The sequence below is a fragment of the Sparus aurata genome, chromosome 20, assembly GCF_900880675.1.
Source record: "Sparus aurata chromosome 20, fSpaAur1.1, whole genome shotgun sequence".
Classification (NCBI taxonomy): Eukaryota; Metazoa; Chordata; class Actinopteri; order Spariformes; family Sparidae; genus Sparus; species Sparus aurata.
In genome coordinates this window covers 24,595,275-24,615,634 of record NC_044206.1, presented here as the reverse complement: position 1 = coordinate 24,615,634, position 20,360 = coordinate 24,595,275, and the positions used below count along the sequence as shown (strand labels likewise).

Below are 20,360 nucleotides of genomic sequence, written 5' to 3'. Positions count from 1 at the left end.
CAAAAAGGAGAATAACAAAGTAGTACAAAAAACTGAGGACAAACCAGAAGAACACAAGGAGCAGATTAGGAACATATTCGACCACGAATGAGAAGCGACGCAGGATTAAATAGAAATTAAAGTATCGGAGGGAGGACACTGGGAACATTCCAGCGCCAACGTGGCTGATGTGAGTACAGGAAGGGAAACAGAACACCGGGAACACAGGTGAGCAGGATATATAACTACAAAATGAAACAGGAAATCAACAAACCAGAAGAAAGAATAGGCAGAGTGGTGCACGAATGAAGTACACAAAATCTTCACTCTCCACTAAATCTGTGTGACAGCTTTAGTCGCTTGTTACTTTTCAGATTACAGGTTTTCACACACTTCCTGTCCACCTTTTTAAGATAAGTCTTAGATCAGCTCTGAAATGCATCATTACAAAGCTGAAGACAAGACTCTCGTTCTCTCTCTGAGCTCACGAAAAGTTGATTTTTGGAGACAAACGATGATCTTACTGAATGGAGATGAAACAACCAAATAAAAAACAGCTTGACCTTAAACTTCTAAGGCAGTGAAATGCAACATTGCACATTGACGCAGCATTAATATTCATCAAGAAACATCATTTTACTGCATAATGTGTATCTTCTTCTTTTTGATAGTTTGAGAGGTTTTGCTGATGATACTTTTAGTGATGTAGCTCACGGTTCCGATGCTTCGTTCCACCACTGGCTGCTCGTCAGTGGCTGATTATATGTCTGGTCTCTGCTGATGTGACACCACAGCAACAAGTTTTAATTTTTCTCTCTTACAATATACTAATCCTTCAATGCATCAGCACAGATCGCTGCACAAGAATTGCACAAACTCTTGACTTCCTACTAGAGTTGTTCCTGTTCCGAGACCAGTATTGGAAAATGCCGCCGATGCTGCCAAAAATGTATGTATCGATACGGGCGAGTATCCGAGTCAATGCACCGATCCGATACCAGGTAATTTAGAAATTGGACCGTGCTACTTCTTGCAGAGCTAGCTCCGTTAGCTCCATTAGCTCTGCAAGAAGTTCCGTGAGTAAGTATTAAGGAATTGATCGATACTCGAGACTCAAATCCCAGGTAACCGGAAGGAAAAAATGGTATTTGACCATCTCTACCATTGTCAGGGAGTCAAACCCTCTTTTATTGTAGTAATCCATCGATAAGAATCTTTTTTAGATCTAACAAGACATTAGAATAAAATAATTTAAACCGTTAAAAGGAGATTTCCTTTGAGGTTTTCTTGTAATTGTCATGTCTCTTCAAAGAGCACCTCTAACAGACTTAATCTGAGTCCAGGAAGTGCTCCCACCCTTCATTTTCTTAATGACTGAATGATAACGATTTAATGACAACTCCTGACATGTGACCTCAAATATCCCTGACGGATATCAATCAATAAATGAGTTGAACCTGAAGCTCAACCTGCACCACCCGTGACCCCGGCCTGTATCCGAGCAGATGCATGGAGCGATCTGTATATCTGTTATACAACGATCACCTGTGCAAGAATAATATCAGATGCGAAAAAGCGTCACTGCTTTCAGGACTGTATATAAAAGAATGTCTGTGCAGCTGAGGGGAAGTCGGCTTCTCTGGGGCTCAAGGCTGGCGTAGTAAATAAAACACAACATGATGAAGCCGACAAATTGACATGAAAAAAGGGAGTGACAAAATGCAGCTGACAATAGTTTTGCTGAAATTGTCTCCATCAGACAGTTGTCCATCTGTTTCATCCGTGGAGAGCGTGTGGAGGCCGTCCCTCTGGGCCTGCCGGATGAATTACCCGCTATTGATTTCCAGCAGCTTTAAGCCAGAAGTCCCCGTTACCTGTCATGTGGCCGGCATTAAGAAGAGAGAACAAGATCCGAATGAAGACTCTCGTCCTATAGAATGTAGAAGGAGACCTCGACACGCGATTCAATAAACTTTCAAAAAGACATCCTCTCGACGATGTATGGCGCGTTATTGATTTGCTTCGGCGCCGCCTTCAGAGCCATCGCCTGCAGCTCACCGAAGACATGGAGATGATTGTGTGTCCGTGTGTTTGTCACCTGGTGGAATCTCTACTTGCTGCCCTCTGTGATGGATATTTTAAGCCGTCGCGAGCAGATAATCGCCCTGTTGGAGTAATGACACACATCAATCCAGATCCATAAAATTAATAATAAGCCGTCAAAAGTCATAATCTGCCCATTTTTTTATTGCGTCTGTTTATGTGATGCTGAATGCGCCAAGCTGCCGAGGCCTCCTCGCGTTGTGAACTCATTAACGGAAAGTAAAGCGACATCAAACTGTTATAAAAAAGGTTATGACCTCTTCATAAACCCCAAACAATACAGAGAGAATAAAAAAGAGAGCGTCTGCCTTTATTACCAGCTGTAAAACGGTTGTCGCGTGACGTGATGCGTCTCTCTAAGCTCACGTCTGATGATTTGTTGCGTTTGGCGAGGAGAAAATTACATTAGCTTGAAATTACAGACGTTTATTCTTTTCTTTAATGACAGCTGTTGCGTTCATGCCAGAGTTGAAAGACGTGAGCGCCCTTGTCCGGCTCACAGCGCAGATTTACGATGTATCACGATTTACTGTCACGCAGTCGAGGCGTAATTACTGTGTCGTCGGGGATGTGGGCGTGAGGGTTTTATAATCTCGCTGTGTAACCAGCAATTTAAGTAAAACGTTATTGGAGCTAACCTTCGGCGCAGGTAGGGATGTTATTATGGGAACACTCGCTGTAAAGTGCACCGCGGCCATCTTCAATCAGAGATTATAGTTTTGCCAATCATTCCCCACCGTCACCTCTTTCGCCGTCCCTCCGTCATTTCGTTCTCCGCGCCGCTTCATCCTCCCCTCTTTTCCTCGCGTCCCTCTATCCGTCTCCCCCGCCACTCCTCCATCTAATCATTTCTCCTGAGTGGGGCTAATTAAAGGGGATCTGACGGAGTGCGCTGACCACAGGAACATCAATCAATCTCTGTCCGACACAGCGAGGCCCCCGCTGACTCCCCCAACCTGCTGCCAACGCGCAAAGCTCCGCAAAAGGTTAATTGTATTCATTATATAAGGGACAGAGCGAAAGATGGAGACGGGAGACGGAGAGAGAAAGAAAGAGAGAGAGAGAGCGCGCTGTCTAAAGTCACCCTGAAGGTTCTGGCTCTAGGGGTGAATTCTTGGTAAGCGTCGGCGAGGTTAAACTTGGATCAGCGACACCACCTGTCAGCTCCTAATGTCTGCTTCTTCTCCACCCAGAACGTGTGCAGCGCAGCGAGGAACGTTTTCTTTTTTTTCCTTTTTTTTTTTTTTTTTTCCATTTGCACCCTATTCCATCATCTATTCACCTCATCTCACTCCCATCTATGCATAACACATAAGCGTGATTGTATTAATTTAGTTGATGGAACATAGGAAAGGAGTCACACATCATTAATGAAGCCTCCTGATTAGTTGATTAAGCTTTAACAGACTTTGGGCTAAAACTAATTTAGTCCTTCGGGTCCGACTGATGCTGTCACTAATGAGGTTCGATACGGCTTCATTCTTTTTTTGTTTCCTTTTTTTTTTGGTTATGGATTGGAACAGGCCTTTCCGACACATCCAGCCATTTTGTTATTGCGGCTCTGCTTCCGTTTGTTAGCAGCCGCTTTCCAAAACACCGAGGCAGCTTTCCAGAAACTTTGATCTGATGTTAATGATGTAGCATATTAGCCTGGTAATCAATCTGCTTTTTTTACAGCGTCGTCTCACTCGTTTCACTGAGCCTGATATCATGTTCACATTGGAAGAATTAGTTATTGGAGGAGGATCGTCTTGTTGTGGTTTTCCCCAAGAATGTATTCGTTATCCATTTGATGTCGACGATTAAGTGGTATTTCTCAGAGAAGCTCCCTCGATATTTTAGATTTCAGCTTCATGAAAAACACAATAAACGACAGTTAAATGGGTTGATATTAGGGTGTAGTTGTGCCAGAAACCCCTTCTCTATTTCTACATGTTAACCAACTTCCAACAATTAATGGGGGCTGGTCAAAACCTTGCTATATAGAAAGGTGACAATCCCACATGCAAAGTTCCAGTTGGTCAGGTTTTTCTCCAAATGGACAAAAACAACACAGCACCAGGCCCATTTGAATATGTGTTTCAGAGGTTCTGGACCCAGACGACTCGCAACGTTTCACATTAATGTTTTCCCCTTTCATGCGAGTGGCAGAGCAAACCAACAGGTGGCTGCTATGAATATCAACTCAGTGATCTCGCACGCTGAAGTGTGACCCAGAAATTGAGTTTCTCGACACATACGAGACACGTCGAATGGTGACGGATGAAAGTAGAAGCTGAGCTGAGAGGATAAACAAAAGAAAATGTAGGTGTTTCCGTACAGCGCAGGAGGGGTTTCCAGCCCCGTCGTCAAAAACACCAAATGAGAGGATATCTTTTGAATAAACGGTTCTTATGTGCACGTATTTGGATGTTAGTTATGCCTCACCCATTGGTATAAGGACATTTTATGTTTTGATATTTAGAATTCATTTTACATTCTTCTCTCTTCGGCTTCCGGCAGTCTCTTAAAACTTTTTACACGTTTCTGTAAATGTACTGTATTTTCATTACACCGCAGAGCAGGATTACTGTTTGTTTGCCAACATCACACACAAATATAAGTGCTTATGGCTCATCATGTCCTCAGTTGTGTTTTTGACTTGTGCAGGTATTCAGACTTTCCTGTAAAACAGATTGCTGAGAGCTCTCCTGAACGTCTGAACTGCTCTCTTTTACGTCTCTTGTACTCTTTCCCAAACACTCGTTCCTGCAAAAATAGAACCCCACTAAACAAAAAGGTTAAATCACTCAAAAAAACATTGTTTGACAAATTGCATGCGGTTACTATAGAAACCGCTACATCGCATCACTGAAGGTTACGCTCAGACACTCCGTCTTTGCACTGCGCAAAGCACGTTTGAGCACATATCATGCGGGAATGTGACAGCAAAGATGGCAAGCGGCGCACTCGTGGTGACAACTGTTTCACCTCCCACAACAAGTTTTTATTTTGACAAGAATGTGTTGTGCTGGAGTGACGCGAGTTTAACATGTACAACTCGCTGTAGGCTAATTCACAACTTATACACGTCGTGCCGCCGTCTAACATGCCATTAGAGACTGTCTGTGCAGGCACTTTAACAGTTGGCCGCTCCGTGTATCTCCCACTGTGCTGCCATTTATTAGTTATTATTGGAAGGCTGTTAAGAAGCCGACGCCTGGTGTTCTCAGCAGTCTAGATGCCTGATCTCTAAAATGAATTACTTGACTGACTGGAAATAGATGGCATCCATTCTGTATCTCTCACGGATACACCCCGGTGAATTGTAGATATCGAAAAGACTCGTACACAAACATTGATCGCTGATGAGTATCTACAGGAGTCTGTCCAATAGTTAAAGTGTTGCATAGCTGCAGACATTGATTACACAAACATCCCTGTTTTCATTGCTTGAGGGGACATACATTTTCTTGACCCTTACTCTAACCCTAACGCTACTTCCCAAACCGTGAGAACTACTTCCATAACCCTGAGAACTACTTCCTTAACCCTGAGAACTACTTCTATCACCCTGAGAACTACTTCTATCACCCTGAGAACTACTTCCATCACCCTGAGAACTACTTCCATAACCCTGAGAACTACTTCCTTAACCCTGAGAACTACTTCTATCACCCTGAGAACTACTTCTATCACCCTGAGAACTACTTCCATCACCCTGAGAACTACTTCCATCACCCTGAAACTACTTCCATCACCCTGAGAACTACTTCCATAACCCTGAGAACTACTTCCATAACCCTGAATCTACTTCCAAAACCCTGAAAACTACTTCCATAACCCTGAATCTACTTCCATAACCCTGAGAACTACTTCCATAACCCTGAGAACTACTTCCATAACCCTGAATCTACTTCCATAACCCTGAAACTACTTCCATAACCCTGAAAACTACTTCCATAACCCAAGAACTACTTCCATAACCCTGAGAGCTACTTCCATAACCCTGAAAACTACTTCCTTAACCCTGAGAACTGCTTCCTTAACCCTGAGAGCTACTTCCTTAACCCAGAGAACTACTTCTGTCACCCTGAGAACTACTTCCATAACCCTAAGAACTACTTCCATAACCGTGAGAACTACTTCCATAACCCTGAGAACTACTTCCATAACCCGAGAACTACTTCCATAACCCTGAGAGCTACTGCCATAACCCTGAAAACTACTTCCTTAACCATGAGAACTGCTTCCTTAACCCTGAGAGCTACTTCCTTAACCCAGAGAACTACTTCCATAACCGTGAGAACTACTTCCATAACCGTGAGAACTACTTCCATAACCCTAAGAACTACTTCCATCACCCTGAGAACTACTTCCATCACCCTGAGAGCTACTTCCTTAACCCAGAGAACTACTTCCATAACCGTGAGAACTACTTCCATAACCGTGAGAACTACTTCCATAACCCTAAGAACTACTTCCATAACCCTGAGAACTACTTCCATAACCCTGAGAACTACTTCCATAACCCTGAGAACTACTTCCATAACCCTGAGAACTACTTCCATAACCCTGAGAACTACTTCCATAACCCTAAGAACTACTTCCATCACTGTGAGAACATCTTCTTTAACTCTATGAACTACTTCCATAACCCTGAGAACTACTTCCTGAACCTTAAAAACTACTTCTGCGATACTAAGAACTTCTTAAATAACCCTGACAACTGCTTGCCTTATCCTAACCCTTTCCCTAACCTTTCCCAAGTTTTCGCCCTCAAAATTTAATGATGTACGTTATGGGGTTCAGCATTTTGGTCCCCACAAAGCTGACCAACCCCACACTGTAGGGGGGGGAGGTTCCTGCTTTTAGGACCCCACAGATATAGAAAAACTAGACCCCACACACACGTTAGCCATTAGAGGTACAGTTAGCGCTCTCCTTAAAGCCAAAAGTGCATACTTGTCCGCTTAATATCATCATAGCTCATCCCTGCTTCGTCACACTCCCTGGTCTCCCTCCAAGAGCTCTGCGGCTTATGTGTATCTTTGTAGTCTCAATGAAATGAATCATGAGAGTGGATATAATGGTGATCACTTTTGGAAAGTCCCTCCACGAAGGCACTCACATTGTTGCAACAAAGAGCAACTGAAGTCATTTTGTGGAGAGTGCAACACTTTAAATTCCTTCACTGCAGTGGTGTGGGAGTGCCGGTGTCAGGTGGTGTTTGACAATCCAACAAGGAAGTCGTTTGCAGCCTACAGACGCTTTTATACTTACTTACAATTGTAGTGTTTATATTTAACCAAAAAGTGTGAAAGTGTGTGAAAAAAACTGAAGCGTGAAAGCTTCTGCAAGTGCATTGTTATCTTTTTAATGATGTGTTGAGAGAATGTTGAGAGAACTTAAGTCATAAGAGCATTTCTGCATAGACAGCTTATTTGTAATTTGGTGCATTTTCTTTAAAATGTACTATTGTCAGTACACTGTTAGTTGAGTGTGCATCTACTTTTCAAGAGTGTGCAGTGGAACAGACGCTGCATTTTCACTGTGATTTACATCATGCGTGTCAATTTGCGGGATAAGTTTTGATTGTAGTTTCAGTGACGGGTTTGCAGAATAAGTGAGAGGCATGCATTCTGAGCGTCTCCGCTTGTCACGTATTCTGTATGCATCAGCTGTATCACCAGCTGTGGCTCAAGATGTATCAAGTCAGTAGTCAAGTCTCCACAGAACACTCAGCAGGTTTGTAAAGTGTATGTTACGCTGCCTCCACATGGCAGGGAGGCGGTACTGCCGCCACAGCTGGACACTGAAGTCAAGGTCACGGTGGGGAGAGAGTGTCAACGGCTGGAGACATTTAGCTTCAACCTCCGTCTCTGGGGATTTTGTGCAAACGTGCACGCGTGTGTGTGTTCACATAGAATACATTTGAATGTGAGTCTTTGTTGTCAGTGTGAGTGTGTGTGTGTGTGTGAGCGTCGGTGCTGAAGCTGGGTTAGCCTCTCGAGCATCATTATCACTGGAATAAACAACGGCTAAGCCCCGATGTCCTCCGTGCCCTTGTTCCCTCTATTAGATGGTCTTAAGTTTGTGTGCGTGTGTGCTAAGACGCTCGTGTGTGTTTGAGCCTTTTTTTTTTTTTTTTGTCGCCGCGTTCTTGTTTACAAAATTGCAGATGCCTGTGTTTGCGCTCTCACATAAACGCCCTTTTGATTTCAGCCTTTTTGTCTTAATTAGTGTGCCAGTTTATTACAATTTAGGAGAATCCTCATCCGTGTTTCATGTGTGTTCTTGTCTGTGATTTTTAAAGGTACCTAATCCCTTCGTTGGACCGCTCCCATGCCGGCTTCTACCGCTGCATCGTGAGGAATCGGGTCGGCGCGCTTCTGCAGAGGCGCACGGAAGTCCAGGTGGCCTGTAAGTATCGACACAGGGTTGCAGGTGAAACGCAGATGAATGGGACCCGGTGGATCTCAGAAAAGGAGGGGTGACAGATAGATAGAGTGTGTTTGACTGCCTGCAGAGTACACAGTGTGCTCACGCTCTGTTTGGTTGCCTTTGTATCAAGGACTGGCTGGGGAGGGACAGATGCTGGCAGGGTGAAAGATCTACCTGCGCATCATCCGGGGTGTTATCAACCCGGACAGCTGTTCCGCTCAGCATTCTCATTAGATTGATATTGTTGCCGTGGTTGTTTTTACCTTTGCTTCATTTCAATATGACCGCCGCTTACTTCACTCTCTCTCTCTCTCCTCTGTCAACAACATCTGTCGTCTTTTCTTGGTGAAAATGGGGCTCGGATGCGCCGCCTCTCTGTGAAATTTCCAGCGCCACTTTTTCGGGCCGCTCGGCTCGCTCATCTTGTTAACGAGCTATTACGGACGCGGCGCTGAGGTGTCTGGAGTGTTGTCACTTGAAATGCACCCGCCCCATAGGCCCCACCCGTCCTGTGGCCCATTATCCCGCCTTCCCAGGGTATGCCAGGTTCATTGGCTTCCCCTTGTTCCAGCGACATTTGAGTGGATGTGACACGGCGCTGTACCTGACTGAACAATGCAGCCAACCAGGCGTGAGAGAGAGAGAGAGAGATGGGAGGGAGACGGAGAGAGCTTAGCAGTCCCACCGGTCCACTTCTTGAGTATTGGGCAAACATATTGTAGCTGTAGGCGGCTGCTTCTCTTCTGTATCTCCTTCTCAACCAGCCGCGGTCTGAATCTTCGTTGCCTCTGTCACCGTTTCCTTTTTGTTCTTCCTTTCCTCTCCCTTCTCTCTTGACTTTGTCTGTTTTGTCTGGCCACCACTGCTTTCTATTTATTTCCTGGCTCCCACCCCACTGTTATTCTGTTTCTCTTTATTCCCACCTCTTTCCATTTCCATAATTCTTTTCTCCCCTCTCATCAGTCGCTCATGAAGGGGTACGGACCGTGAGGCAAAGTAAAAAGGGAGAATTAAGGACACCTGCAGAAGAATTGGATGAGATAGACAGCGGAGGGGGGGGGGAGAGAGAGAGAGAGAGAGAGAAAAGAGACAGAGAAGGCAGAGATGGGGAGATCTCTTTTACAAGCTATTCCATTGAGGCAGCACAATTAGGATTGCGGAGACGCGCCGCGGAGAAAGGGAAACATGCCGAGGCGTTACAGATTGGGGAGGGGGGGAGGAGGACGTCACATCGCCGAAACTGCAGATCAAAGTCGGGATTTGCACACTTCCCAGATTTTCATTTAAGCTGAGAGCCACAGCTGCAGCGCAAAGCCAGATTACCTTTTTTTATTCTCTTTGAAAGAGAACCTACGGAGATGGGAAAGTAAGATTGCCATCGATGCACAACCACTCCAACGTCCCCCCCGGTTCAAAGCCCCATACCCTGATCCCGACATTTTTCCAAAGATATAATTATTTCTAAACTGTGTTAGAACGTAATTGAGCGTTTGATGTCACGTTGGAATGATTTCAGCAGAGTTTGCTTTATTGTCTCCGGTGAATCGGAGAGACAATTACGCGATCCTTCCCTCGCCCGAGACGATTTCTTGGTATTCGGCTGTCACGTCTTCGAAAAAAAAAAAACCTGCACATAAAGTCGGCACTTTTTCTCTTTCAGTCTGCTTGTTACTGCTGTCCTATAAAGGTGTACAGTCAGCGCGAAGCCTTCTGATTCGAGCAGAGAACAAAAAAAAAACAAGGATCCGACGTGAGATCCTCACCTGCCCGTAGATCTCAATCACAAATAGGCAGAGCGTGGTGCGCCGATATTAGCACAGCATTTTAAGATCATAATGAGGCATGGGAGGAATAAAAACCGGCATAACAAATGAAATGTATTAGGAGATAATAGAGTAGCGGCCGCGCCGGTCATCTACTACGCTGAGTAATGCACACATTTAGCGCCATCGAGATTGATTGCCCTCGATGCCTCCGCACGGGAGGATGCGGAATATGAATATGAGTCAATTTAGCGTCCCCTCCGTGTCCCTCTGTGAGTCGTTTCATTGTGCTCCTTCCACTAGCTTTTCTTGATGTACTGTGGAAACCATGGCAACAACACCGGCGCTGTCCATCAGAATGGCTCGATGTAACATTTCAGAAACAGAAAAGCAGATGGCAAAAAAAAACAACAACAAAAAACCTCTGTGGGCACCAAAAGTCAGACGCAAGAAAGGGAAAAAAGGAGAGTCTGTGCCTGTGACTGTACGTACCCTTTTCTTCTTTCTTACTCTTTGCTCTTGTGTTTGTTTGACTTCCTGTAGTTATGGGCAGCTTCGAGGAGGGCGAACGCTCCCAGTCGGTGTCTCAGGGCGAGGGCGCCGTTGTCCCGGCGCCACGCATTCGCAGCTTCCCCCAGCCGCAAGTCACCTGGTTCAGGGACGGGCGCAAGATTCCACCCAGCAGTCGAATGTAAGTGCTTTTATTTATTCGTTTTCATTTCCAGCTTGCCGTGGAGTCTTTACCTTCATATTTGTGTTTGATCATGTGAATACTTTTCTGCGGCTTTGTTTGTTCCCGGGGCTCTTTGAGGGGCGCTTTAGTTTGAGGGCGCTGTCTGTTCTTCCCCCCGTCGTTCGTCATTCATCTCGCTACATTTCGTGCTAAAGGAGAGTTTGAATTTCTCCTGCAGAACAAGGCCCGAGACCAAAGCTGTTCTGGCACTGTGTGAAATGAAATCCCCCCTCCTCCCCTCCCCTCCCTTTCTTTCTCATTTGTATTTGAAAAGAAACCCAAACCAACCACTTTTATTTCAGCATATCTGTGTCACCGTCTCACCGTCTCTCTTCATTTTGGTCTCCAAATAGGAGGCTGAGTGTTTTTCTGAGCTCGGCTATCAGTGCGTGCCAGCCGGCAGCGGTCGGTGTTCTCGCGGCATCATCAGTTCCCAGCGCAGGTATCGAGCACTGGAGCAATCAGACGGGATTGTTGCTCTGCTCCTCCAATTCTGATCACTTAAAATAGAAAGGTGTAAATGGAGGGGTCGATTGGGAATGATGTCGTCTCTGTCCGCGCGAGAAAGGAGCACTGGCCACTTTTTTGGTTCTTGGTTTTGTTTCAGTATGCACCGATTGTCGAAACATGAAAAATGAACACAAGTTTTATTGATATATTCAGAGTTATGAACTGTTCTGCTGGCATTGTGTTCCCAAAACACTGTCAGACTCACAATAGATACAAAAGAAAGATGCAACAGAACCGAAAATATCCACACATATTATCTTCCTGGGCTTATCCTGGAGCCTACATTACCCACAATGCAAACCAACTCTTGCTTCTAGTTTTATGGTAGGATCGGCTTGCCTGGCCTGGAGCAGAGATGAGTTGTTGGAGGTTAAGTCGACTTCTATGACTACATATTTACATATTTCTAGATACTGAGGAGTCACATTTTGATTTTTTGCCTTTTTTCCGCTGGAATACTTTGTGTGTGTGCACCTGTGAGTGTGTGTCTTTAAAAGGCAGTTATCCCCGTCTCATCACATCTGCATTTCACCGCGGTGGGAGGTGACCTTGCCCTTGGTTAGAGTGAATCTTTCTTATCAGCTCCTCATCATCAGTAATCATACCCTGACCTAGAATGACAATGAGACCGTGCAACCCAGACTGACTGACTGAGAGAGAGAGCGAGCGCTCCGAGGCTGCAGGTCAGCCGGCCGCTTCGATTTTTTGGGTTCCGGCTTGTTGTGGAAATCTGAATTACCTTTGAGAAGTCGTTAAGAGAAAAGGTCAAACAACGGTGACCCGCGGAGCTCCGTCTGCGTGTCGAAGCTCCCGCCAGTCGGCGTTCGAAGAGGTTATTGTTTTTGAAAGTTTGACGAACGCTCCTTCAACTCTTCATTAGTTTCGCAGCTCTCTCCTTCAGCCCCGCTCTCATCTCTCGCTTATTGTTCTCGTTTATTCCTTCTGTCGATGTCTCTCTCTCTCTCTCTCTTCCTCCCTCACTCCTTTTGTCTCCATTATCGGCCACCCACTGCGTGTACTCTGCCTCTCTTCATCCTCGCTTCCTACCCTCTAGCTCCGAGAATGCTAATTCCGCGCGCATTACCAAGGTCAGTGTGTGCAAATGAGCACGGTTGATAACAGGCAGCCTCTTTTTTTTTTTCTCTTTTTTTTTATTGAAAATCATTTAATTGAATTTGATTCGTGCCACTAGCGTTGACTCTGCAGAGGCATCAAAGTCTCGCTGGTAGGGAGAGACCGAGGGAGCGCCGCAGAGAGAGTTTCTTCGCCGAGCTGCAAATGTTACCTTGATGAAGGCTCTTTCCAAGGACTCCTGCTCTCCAGAGTCACTTCCAACTGTTTGGTCTCGCTAAACATTGTCACACTGGCTTTGTATTTATAATGGTTATAGGCATTGTGGGACTGGTAGTTGCAGCTTCAGGATCTATGCGTGTCTTTTTCACGGGTCGAAGGTTACACCGTGGAACAGCAGTGAAGGGAAGAAAGCGCCCTGGACTACGACCACACGGTGACCACTATCTCTTCCTTTAATATCTCACACCGCCCTGCTGCCTTGCTTTTTCTTTTCTTTTTTTACTCCATCTTTCCCCCCGCCTCTGCTCATCGTGCCTCGCTCCTGCTATCCCCCCCTCAGGTGTCATAACTTTAATTTGCAGGCTCTCCAGGGGTTCATCTTCCTTCTCCTCTCTGTGCTCTGCGTAATCACACCCCAGCACCGGAGGAGAAGGGACAGAGCAGCCAGGAATAACTGCGGTAATCACCTCCAACCGATCGAACTCGCCGCTGATAAAATACGGCCCCTCGCTGCAGGATGTCGTACGAGAACTACGTCTTTGTCGCATTGTATTCACATTCGTCGTGATGGCGTTGACCTGCGCTGTGTGTCGCCAGAAGCGCTTCTCTTCGGGTATTCGCTTCTTCGAAATGCGTCACACTTCTGTCGGGCATGTTCTTGTCTTGCTCTTGCGAGATTTCTTCTGGAAAAGGTGGCAGAACACTTGAAAATGACTCCAGGATGACACTTGTTGACTGCAAGGACGTCTGTGAGGTCGCGTCCCGCGCACAGATCAGGGATTCTGATCACAAGTAGAGTCGAGATGTACAGAGGGTTTCATTGGAGCCACAAACAAAGCGGCGGGATTAGGGATGGTAATTTGTTATGCAAATGAAGGATCAAAGTCATTTATCAAATGCAAATCCTTTAAATACGTGGAGAGGTGTTTAAGGGACAGAGAAGACGGATCTTTAGTTTCAGCGGCTTGTGCACGCACATCAGTAACCTTGTTTTGAGTCCGGTACCGGTTCTGATTATTCCCAGTGTTCACATGGAGCATGAGAAATGATAAGTTGAGAATGTTTTGACTTTTATGCCCGTCTGAAAACTGCTGGAAGAACAGTGGTGCTCCGTTCAAGCGACGGGTTTGAGTGTGATCAGCTGCCAGGTTTAACTTCACCTGCAACGTCTTTAGTTTGAACAAAGGATGTCTTCTTTGCCTTTGACGGTTTGGACCGGTACTGACTGCTGTCAAGCCGTTGTTTGGCGTTCACGGCTTTTGAATATCACGGAGACAAAACACAACTTTTGCATGATCGTATGAATATTCAAATTATCAGACAACTGAGACTAAATATTCATTATTCAAGTAAATAACCAGATCTCTTAAACCTTGACACTGACGGACCGACGGACCCATGATCGAACATGTTATTGGAACCTTGCCATCACGGGTCCAGGATGGGTGCAAACGTATATGTGGCATAGTGTGAACGCAGCACACCACCCGGGCCGGGGATGTGTAAAGGAAACCCACAGAAACTTGGTGAATGCTGCATTTTTTACCTCCCCGCTGCCAGTTTTCCCCTGGCAGAGCAGCGTCTCGCTGTGCCACAGTGACTGCTCTCTCTTTGCCATGTGGCCTCTGCAGCTGTTGTTCTTGGCGTAGGCGAGCGCTCCGGCGCTGTCTCTCTCCGAGCACACCCATAAAAACTTGCGGATTCAGTTATTGTTACTCTCTCGTGGTTTCTTTTTCGCTGTGCCCTTTTCTTGTTCTGGCGGTCTTGGTTCGAGACATCTTGTCCTCGCCGACTCCCACAGCCGGGCTCGGGTCCGCAAAGGATCAGTTCAACCCGAGTCTCCTCGCGTCTTTGTTGCGCTGTGATGTAGAGCAGGATGCACGGCAGGGAAAGAGAAGTTATTTAGCACTAGCAGTCATTATTCTTCCCTTATTGAATGGAAATGCATTTGGCAGGGTCTTTTCCATTCAGCTGGCGTGATTTGTTGTGTTATTTCGGAGACTTAATGTGGTGTATAATCAGAGGCTCCTTCAGTAAACACATTTGCCAGGAATTGTAAGGCTGCCGGCTGGAAGGTGAGTTTGCGGCCGGTTTGTGCTGTAGCCGTCCTCGCTCACCATTCCACCTCTTACAACATCTCACTACCCGACCGACCGCTTTTGCTTTTTTCCCAGAAACTTTCCATTGACACGCTGGCATGGATTTATCTGCATTACACTGAAAACAACCTTGTAGAGGTGTCTGTTAAGACGGAACACAGAGGAGCCTGACCCGGAGGAGTCAGTGGGAGGACGTCGCTGACACACACACACACACACACACACACAATTGCAATTCCCCTGAGTAATCCGCTGTAGCTACTGATCAATTAATGGCCCCTGCCTGTGATGCTCGGGTCCTGTCAGTCTGCTATGGATTCCCCATTAGTCACGAGGGCCGGTGAATAGCCGAGCCCTTCCTCTGCATTTCCCTGCAACCAACTGCTCGGCATTAGTCATCAGCCCAACAATCTGCAAGACGAAAAGGGACGCGATGTCAGGGGGAAGTGACGCTAACAACACAGCAGCGTGCACACGGGTGCATGAGGTCATTTATTCCACGTCGACAGGGCTTTTCTTTCAGGGTTTCATTGACCGCTCTCTCGATTAACGTTTGGTTTTTGTCGTGTCCCACCAACTGTCCAAAACCCCGAAGTGTACAACGACTGACTCGCTTCTCTTGCGAGGCAGATGGTTTCACGAGATCATGTAGTCGCTTCGAGCAATGCAGAGGTCGAAGTTAAAGGCATGGAACCAATCAGAGCTAGCATCAGCAGCTACAGGCGTGGTTCAGGTGTGTCAACCAATGAGGGAAGCGACTTTCCGCTCGCATCAGTATATCAGAATTTAAGATTATGTTTCATTGGAAGAAAAGCAAAAAATGGCACTGAAGTAAAATAAATGTTCCTTCGCTGGATTCAGTCAGCGGACAGATTTAGCGACAGATTCTGCGGATCAGAAACTGCCTCGACTTCATCTGCGTGTCACCGTTTGGGACGTCCTTTCTTTTGTTTTCTGGTTCTTACTTCGCCGAACGATGCTCCTCTGAACACTCGACCATCCGACGAGCAACAGGGAAGCAGAAAGCAAACAGTAAGCCACAAATCTCGAGTTCATGCCCCCGGTGAGAAAACAAGAGGCCGTTTCTTCATGAGCAACTCTCCCTTACTTCCTCTCCTCTCATCTCTCTCACTCCTCCCCCGTCTCTCCATCACCAGGAGCTGTGGCTCTTTCATCACAGGTCTACTGAGCGGTGCTGAGTTTCTCTCTCTAGCTTTTCTGCTGCCGTCATCCGTCGACTGGCTGCAGCTTGACTCATACCTTCGCCAGCCATGTGAGCTGCTTGATCCCGTCGACCCCTCTCCCTCTCCCGGGGGAGGCCATCAGCCCGACCGGGGCCATTTGTCTGCATGTAATGGAGGTCTGAGGCTGTGGAGCGAGGTTAGGCCCCTCACGGCCCGGTGGAGAGGGACGGCCGCGACAGATGCCAAAAAAAACTCCCAGGCGAGTGTGTATGTGTGTCAGAACAGGCGCGGATCTGTCACACCGCGTCAGCGCTGGATTAACACGGCAGACATGCATACGGACTGACAAACGGAGTGGCTGCAAACAGGAAACAAAGACGTGCTTTTAAAGCGAGCTGAGGGGGACGACGTGTCGTTAATTAAAGAGAGCAGCCCCCCGGATCGTTGTTTATTTAGTTTCCCTGCAACGTAATTTATTAGTAATAATGAAAATTACAGAAGGGAAGCAATGAGTGGCAAATAAAACATTTAAACGTCCGTCACTCTGTTGTAATCAAACATAAATCCTCATCATCATTATTGATTAAAGTGCTACAGAATCATTACGAGGCCGGCAGTCGCTGGAAAGCCACCCTCGACGCGCAACATAAATAAATTGATCCGCGCGGAAGTAATTGCGTACGAGGCGAACGCCGCGTCTCTGCTGCGAGCAAAGCTGTGGTTTGCGCATAAAGCTGCACAGTCGGCGCGAGATTTTCTTCCCAGCAGCCGTCCGGCCTTGCCAGACTCTCTCACTCACGTGGACCGCAGCGCTTTCCGGAGGACAATAATGGAAAAAGGAAATTGGGTTGGAACAAAAAAGAAAAAAAAAAGCGTTCAAAGATTTAGGAATAAATCTCCAAAGCAGGGAGAGACGGAGGCATGTCCGCACATATCTGATGTGTCCGAATGCCTCGGCTCTGTGGCGTGATAAATTCCCCCGCGCCGTGCCGGATACGTGGTAAGCCTTCGTTACGAGCGAGCCTCCGACAGCTGCTCGCACGCCGCTGAGGGACTGGCGCAGAAAGGATCGCCAAAATGCATTCAGAAAACAAGATATTACCTCGAGAAGCTGGTCAGGAAAAAAAAAAAAAACAACAATTTCATTACCTCGTTCCGCCAAATTCTTATCTCCCTTGATATACATGGAAAGCCATTCAGGATAATTGGCTTTTTAACTTTTAATTTCTCCCAGCATCGTGTGGTCTTTGATCCCGGAGGCCCGGCGAGCGCGGGGAGTGGTGAGATCTGCTGAACACGCTGTGGTACAAAGCTTCGTTTGACCCCCGCTGCAGCACCCCTGATTACAGGCTGAGGAGAGAGGATGCTCAGCGGGGAGGGGGAGCATTAAAATCAACTACCCAGGGCAAACATTTCCTCCTGATCCTGCTAACGTTGATGAAATCAGGACCGGCTGCGGACGACGGGGAAATATTAGCTGAAGCTTAGTCTGCTCGGACGGGGGGGGTTAATGGGCAGCGAGGGGAAAAAGACACAGAGGAAGATCTTCGTACGAAGCTTGACATTATCACAGAGGGTCGTCTCCTCCAGGGCAGGCGAAGCTACTCCCCCTTTAACTTCACAGCACAACCCTGTATATTCATCTTCAAGAGTTTCTTAAGCGGCGGGTATGTTTAGCACCGGATTGTGTCCCCACTTTAGAAAAGGTCCTGCGAAGTCACCTGGGAATTATTCAGCGCTTTGGACACTTCCCGTCCGGGCCACATCCCCCCCCCCCGAAGGGATCCATAATTCATGGCTGTGCGTCCAGGATGTCACCGCTCCAGCGAGCTAGCATTAAATATTTACCGCAGATCATAAGCTGCAGCTATTGAGGCCTGCCAGCCCCCTTTAGGAAGACTGTTTTCAGTCCCGGCATGCGCGGGGAATCCCAAATGAGCTCGGTGACTGGGGCCGCTCGGAGATACGCGACAATCAATCAGTCCGTAGGCGGATCTCGTTAAGTCGTCGTGCAGGAAACGCTCTCAGCACAGGTTAGCTATATGCAGCACATCCCTCGGTGCTGTGTGTCGAATGCTCTGCCTGCATGCCCCGACAGGCTGCGGGAGAGTTTGAGAAGTGTGTGAACACCTGTGTGTACTTTCTCTCCATGTGCAAGTGAGCATTTCTTCCCCCCACTTCCTCCACTCCCTCCTCACTTTCTCATCAGCTCTCTTGCTGCCTTGATAAGGCACAGCGGGCCCCCTCGGATCCCCCACTGATGAGTCGAAGGGTGGAGGAATAAGTGGATGGAGGAGTGGAGCGGGTTAGATTGGAGGAGGAGGAGGAGGGAGGGAGAGAGGGGAGGTCATCAGATGTGAGGCAGGATTAGGAACATGGCGGACATGTTTTTTTTTTACACGTGCAAACAAGCAGCGCTGGATCTTCACAGAGCCATCGCTCGCAGCGCATCAGAGACATTTTGTTTTGTTTTCTTATCGATCACTCACATGGCTGTTGTTCCAGATTTAGCCCCGCCGGTAGCCGTGGGAGCTGTAAAGAAAGCATCAAAGAGAAAAAAAATCAAACAGAAATGTCACCGAGTACAGAGGGTGGGCCGGAGACACAACCATTTGAATGGTATTGATTTGCTTCTCTGACAGTCGTATTTTCTTCTGAAAGCTTCCTGACCGAAACTCTCTCGTCTCGTCGGCCCGGCTGTGAGAAATCTGAAAACATTTTGAGAGATGTGCAAATGAAATGTGAGTCCGGTTGCTTCTGCACATGAACACATTCGACACACAGGGGGATGGAGTGAAGGAGAGAGCTCGGCCTGAACGGTAGATCGGACGGATAAGGCCGGAGGAAAAGATGTATGTGGAGGAAGGCGCCGGGCTGGAACGAGCTATCTACCTCCAGATTGTCGAACAGGCGCGGATAATAAGAAAATATTGATTGTAAACACAGTCAGGGGGCTGTAACATCAGGCGGCGGAGGGGAGGGGAGGGGAGGGGAGGGGAGGGGAGTCGCTGTTTGCCACATTGACGAGGGGGGGCTTGATAGAGTCAACAAGACACCAGGTATTAGCCCCTGTAGGACGCCTGCCGAAAAATGGATCTGTGTTTATTTATTCAGGCGTCATTTCAGCCGCGGGTCGAGGAGAGACACTATTGTTTCCGTGCCAAAGGCGGTCGGCTGCCAAAAAAAAAACGCAGGCCGCAGGAAGCAGAGGGGTACAAATAGCCAATTAAAAGCTCCGGCTTATTACACAGGGCTATCGCATTTCAGACCGGACCATAAGGAGAAGTATGAGCGAGGGAGGCTGCCAATAATTTCCCCCTCCTCGCTCAGTCAGCAGCAACACATTGTTTACACATTGTAAATCGATACACCTAATGCGGCTTGAGCGGCGTAATTAAAATGTTAAAATGTTTAATGCCCCTTTCAGCCGCCGGATCAAGTGCGGACACGCGAGCGGGCGAACATATTCAGCTGCAATTAGGAGGTCTGGCGTTATCGTCGAAGGCGGATGACGTGTTTGTTTCTCAGACGCTCCGTCTTAACTTTTTAATTGCAGGATTCCTTCTTTACTTTTCCCACTTCTCTACTTGTCTTGTTTTTTGTTTTTTTCCCCCTCCGCAGTGCCATCACGCTCGACAACACGCTGGTCATCCTGTCCACGGTGGCGCCGGACGCCGGGCGCTACTACGTCCAGGCGGTGAACGACAAGAACGGAGAGAACAAGACCAGCCAGCCCATCACCCTGTCAGTAGAGAGTGAGTGACCGCATGCTGTGATAAACGCAATGTAATGTAAACCCCACCGGTCGCGATGGCGGGGACAGGTGAGAGGTGTGGAGCATCAGTCGTGGAAAGGAAAATCAGCATGTTCAGCCAGAATGAAAGGTCGAAAAGTATAAAGAGGTGGAAGTGTTTTGATCCTTCTCCTTTAGTAATCCATCATGATCTTTAAGTTCGTCATATATTTGTAGTCTCATCGTCCTGCGAGAGTCACGAATCTCTAAATGTTTCAGCTGTGTGACGAAGCATCCAGCAGAACAAAGAGGGTTTTTTAAAATAGTTTATTCAGCTTAAGAAGTGAGATAAATCTCTCGTAATGGAACACTTAAATCTTCTATTTATCACCACATCCTGAGACACTTTGTCTTCAATCTACACGACAGATCGTGAGAAGAGATGTAGGGGAATGGCTGCTTCTCAGCCGGGTCATAAACTGCTGACAACACAGGACAAAACATTAGTTTATTCATTCAAGGCGGATAGAACTGGTACCA

General features: G+C 47.0%; 1 protein-coding gene across 6 annotated transcripts in view; it reads left to right on the top strand.

The window, feature by feature from the left end:
* Positions 1-20,360, top strand: part of sdk2b (sidekick cell adhesion molecule 2b) — a 285,949-nt gene that overhangs the window by 205,997 nt on the left and 59,592 nt on the right. For all 6 annotated transcript variants that reach the window (XM_030399675.1, XM_030399676.1, XM_030399673.1 and 3 more), the window contains exons 3-5: positions 8,378-8,484; positions 10,812-10,959; positions 19,709-19,842. In XM_030399675.1, coding sequence (XP_030255535.1) covers positions 8,378-8,484; positions 10,812-10,959; positions 19,709-19,842 — 389 coding nt within the window. The remainder of the gene's footprint in view (positions 1-8,377; positions 8,485-10,811; positions 10,960-19,708; positions 19,843-20,360) is intronic.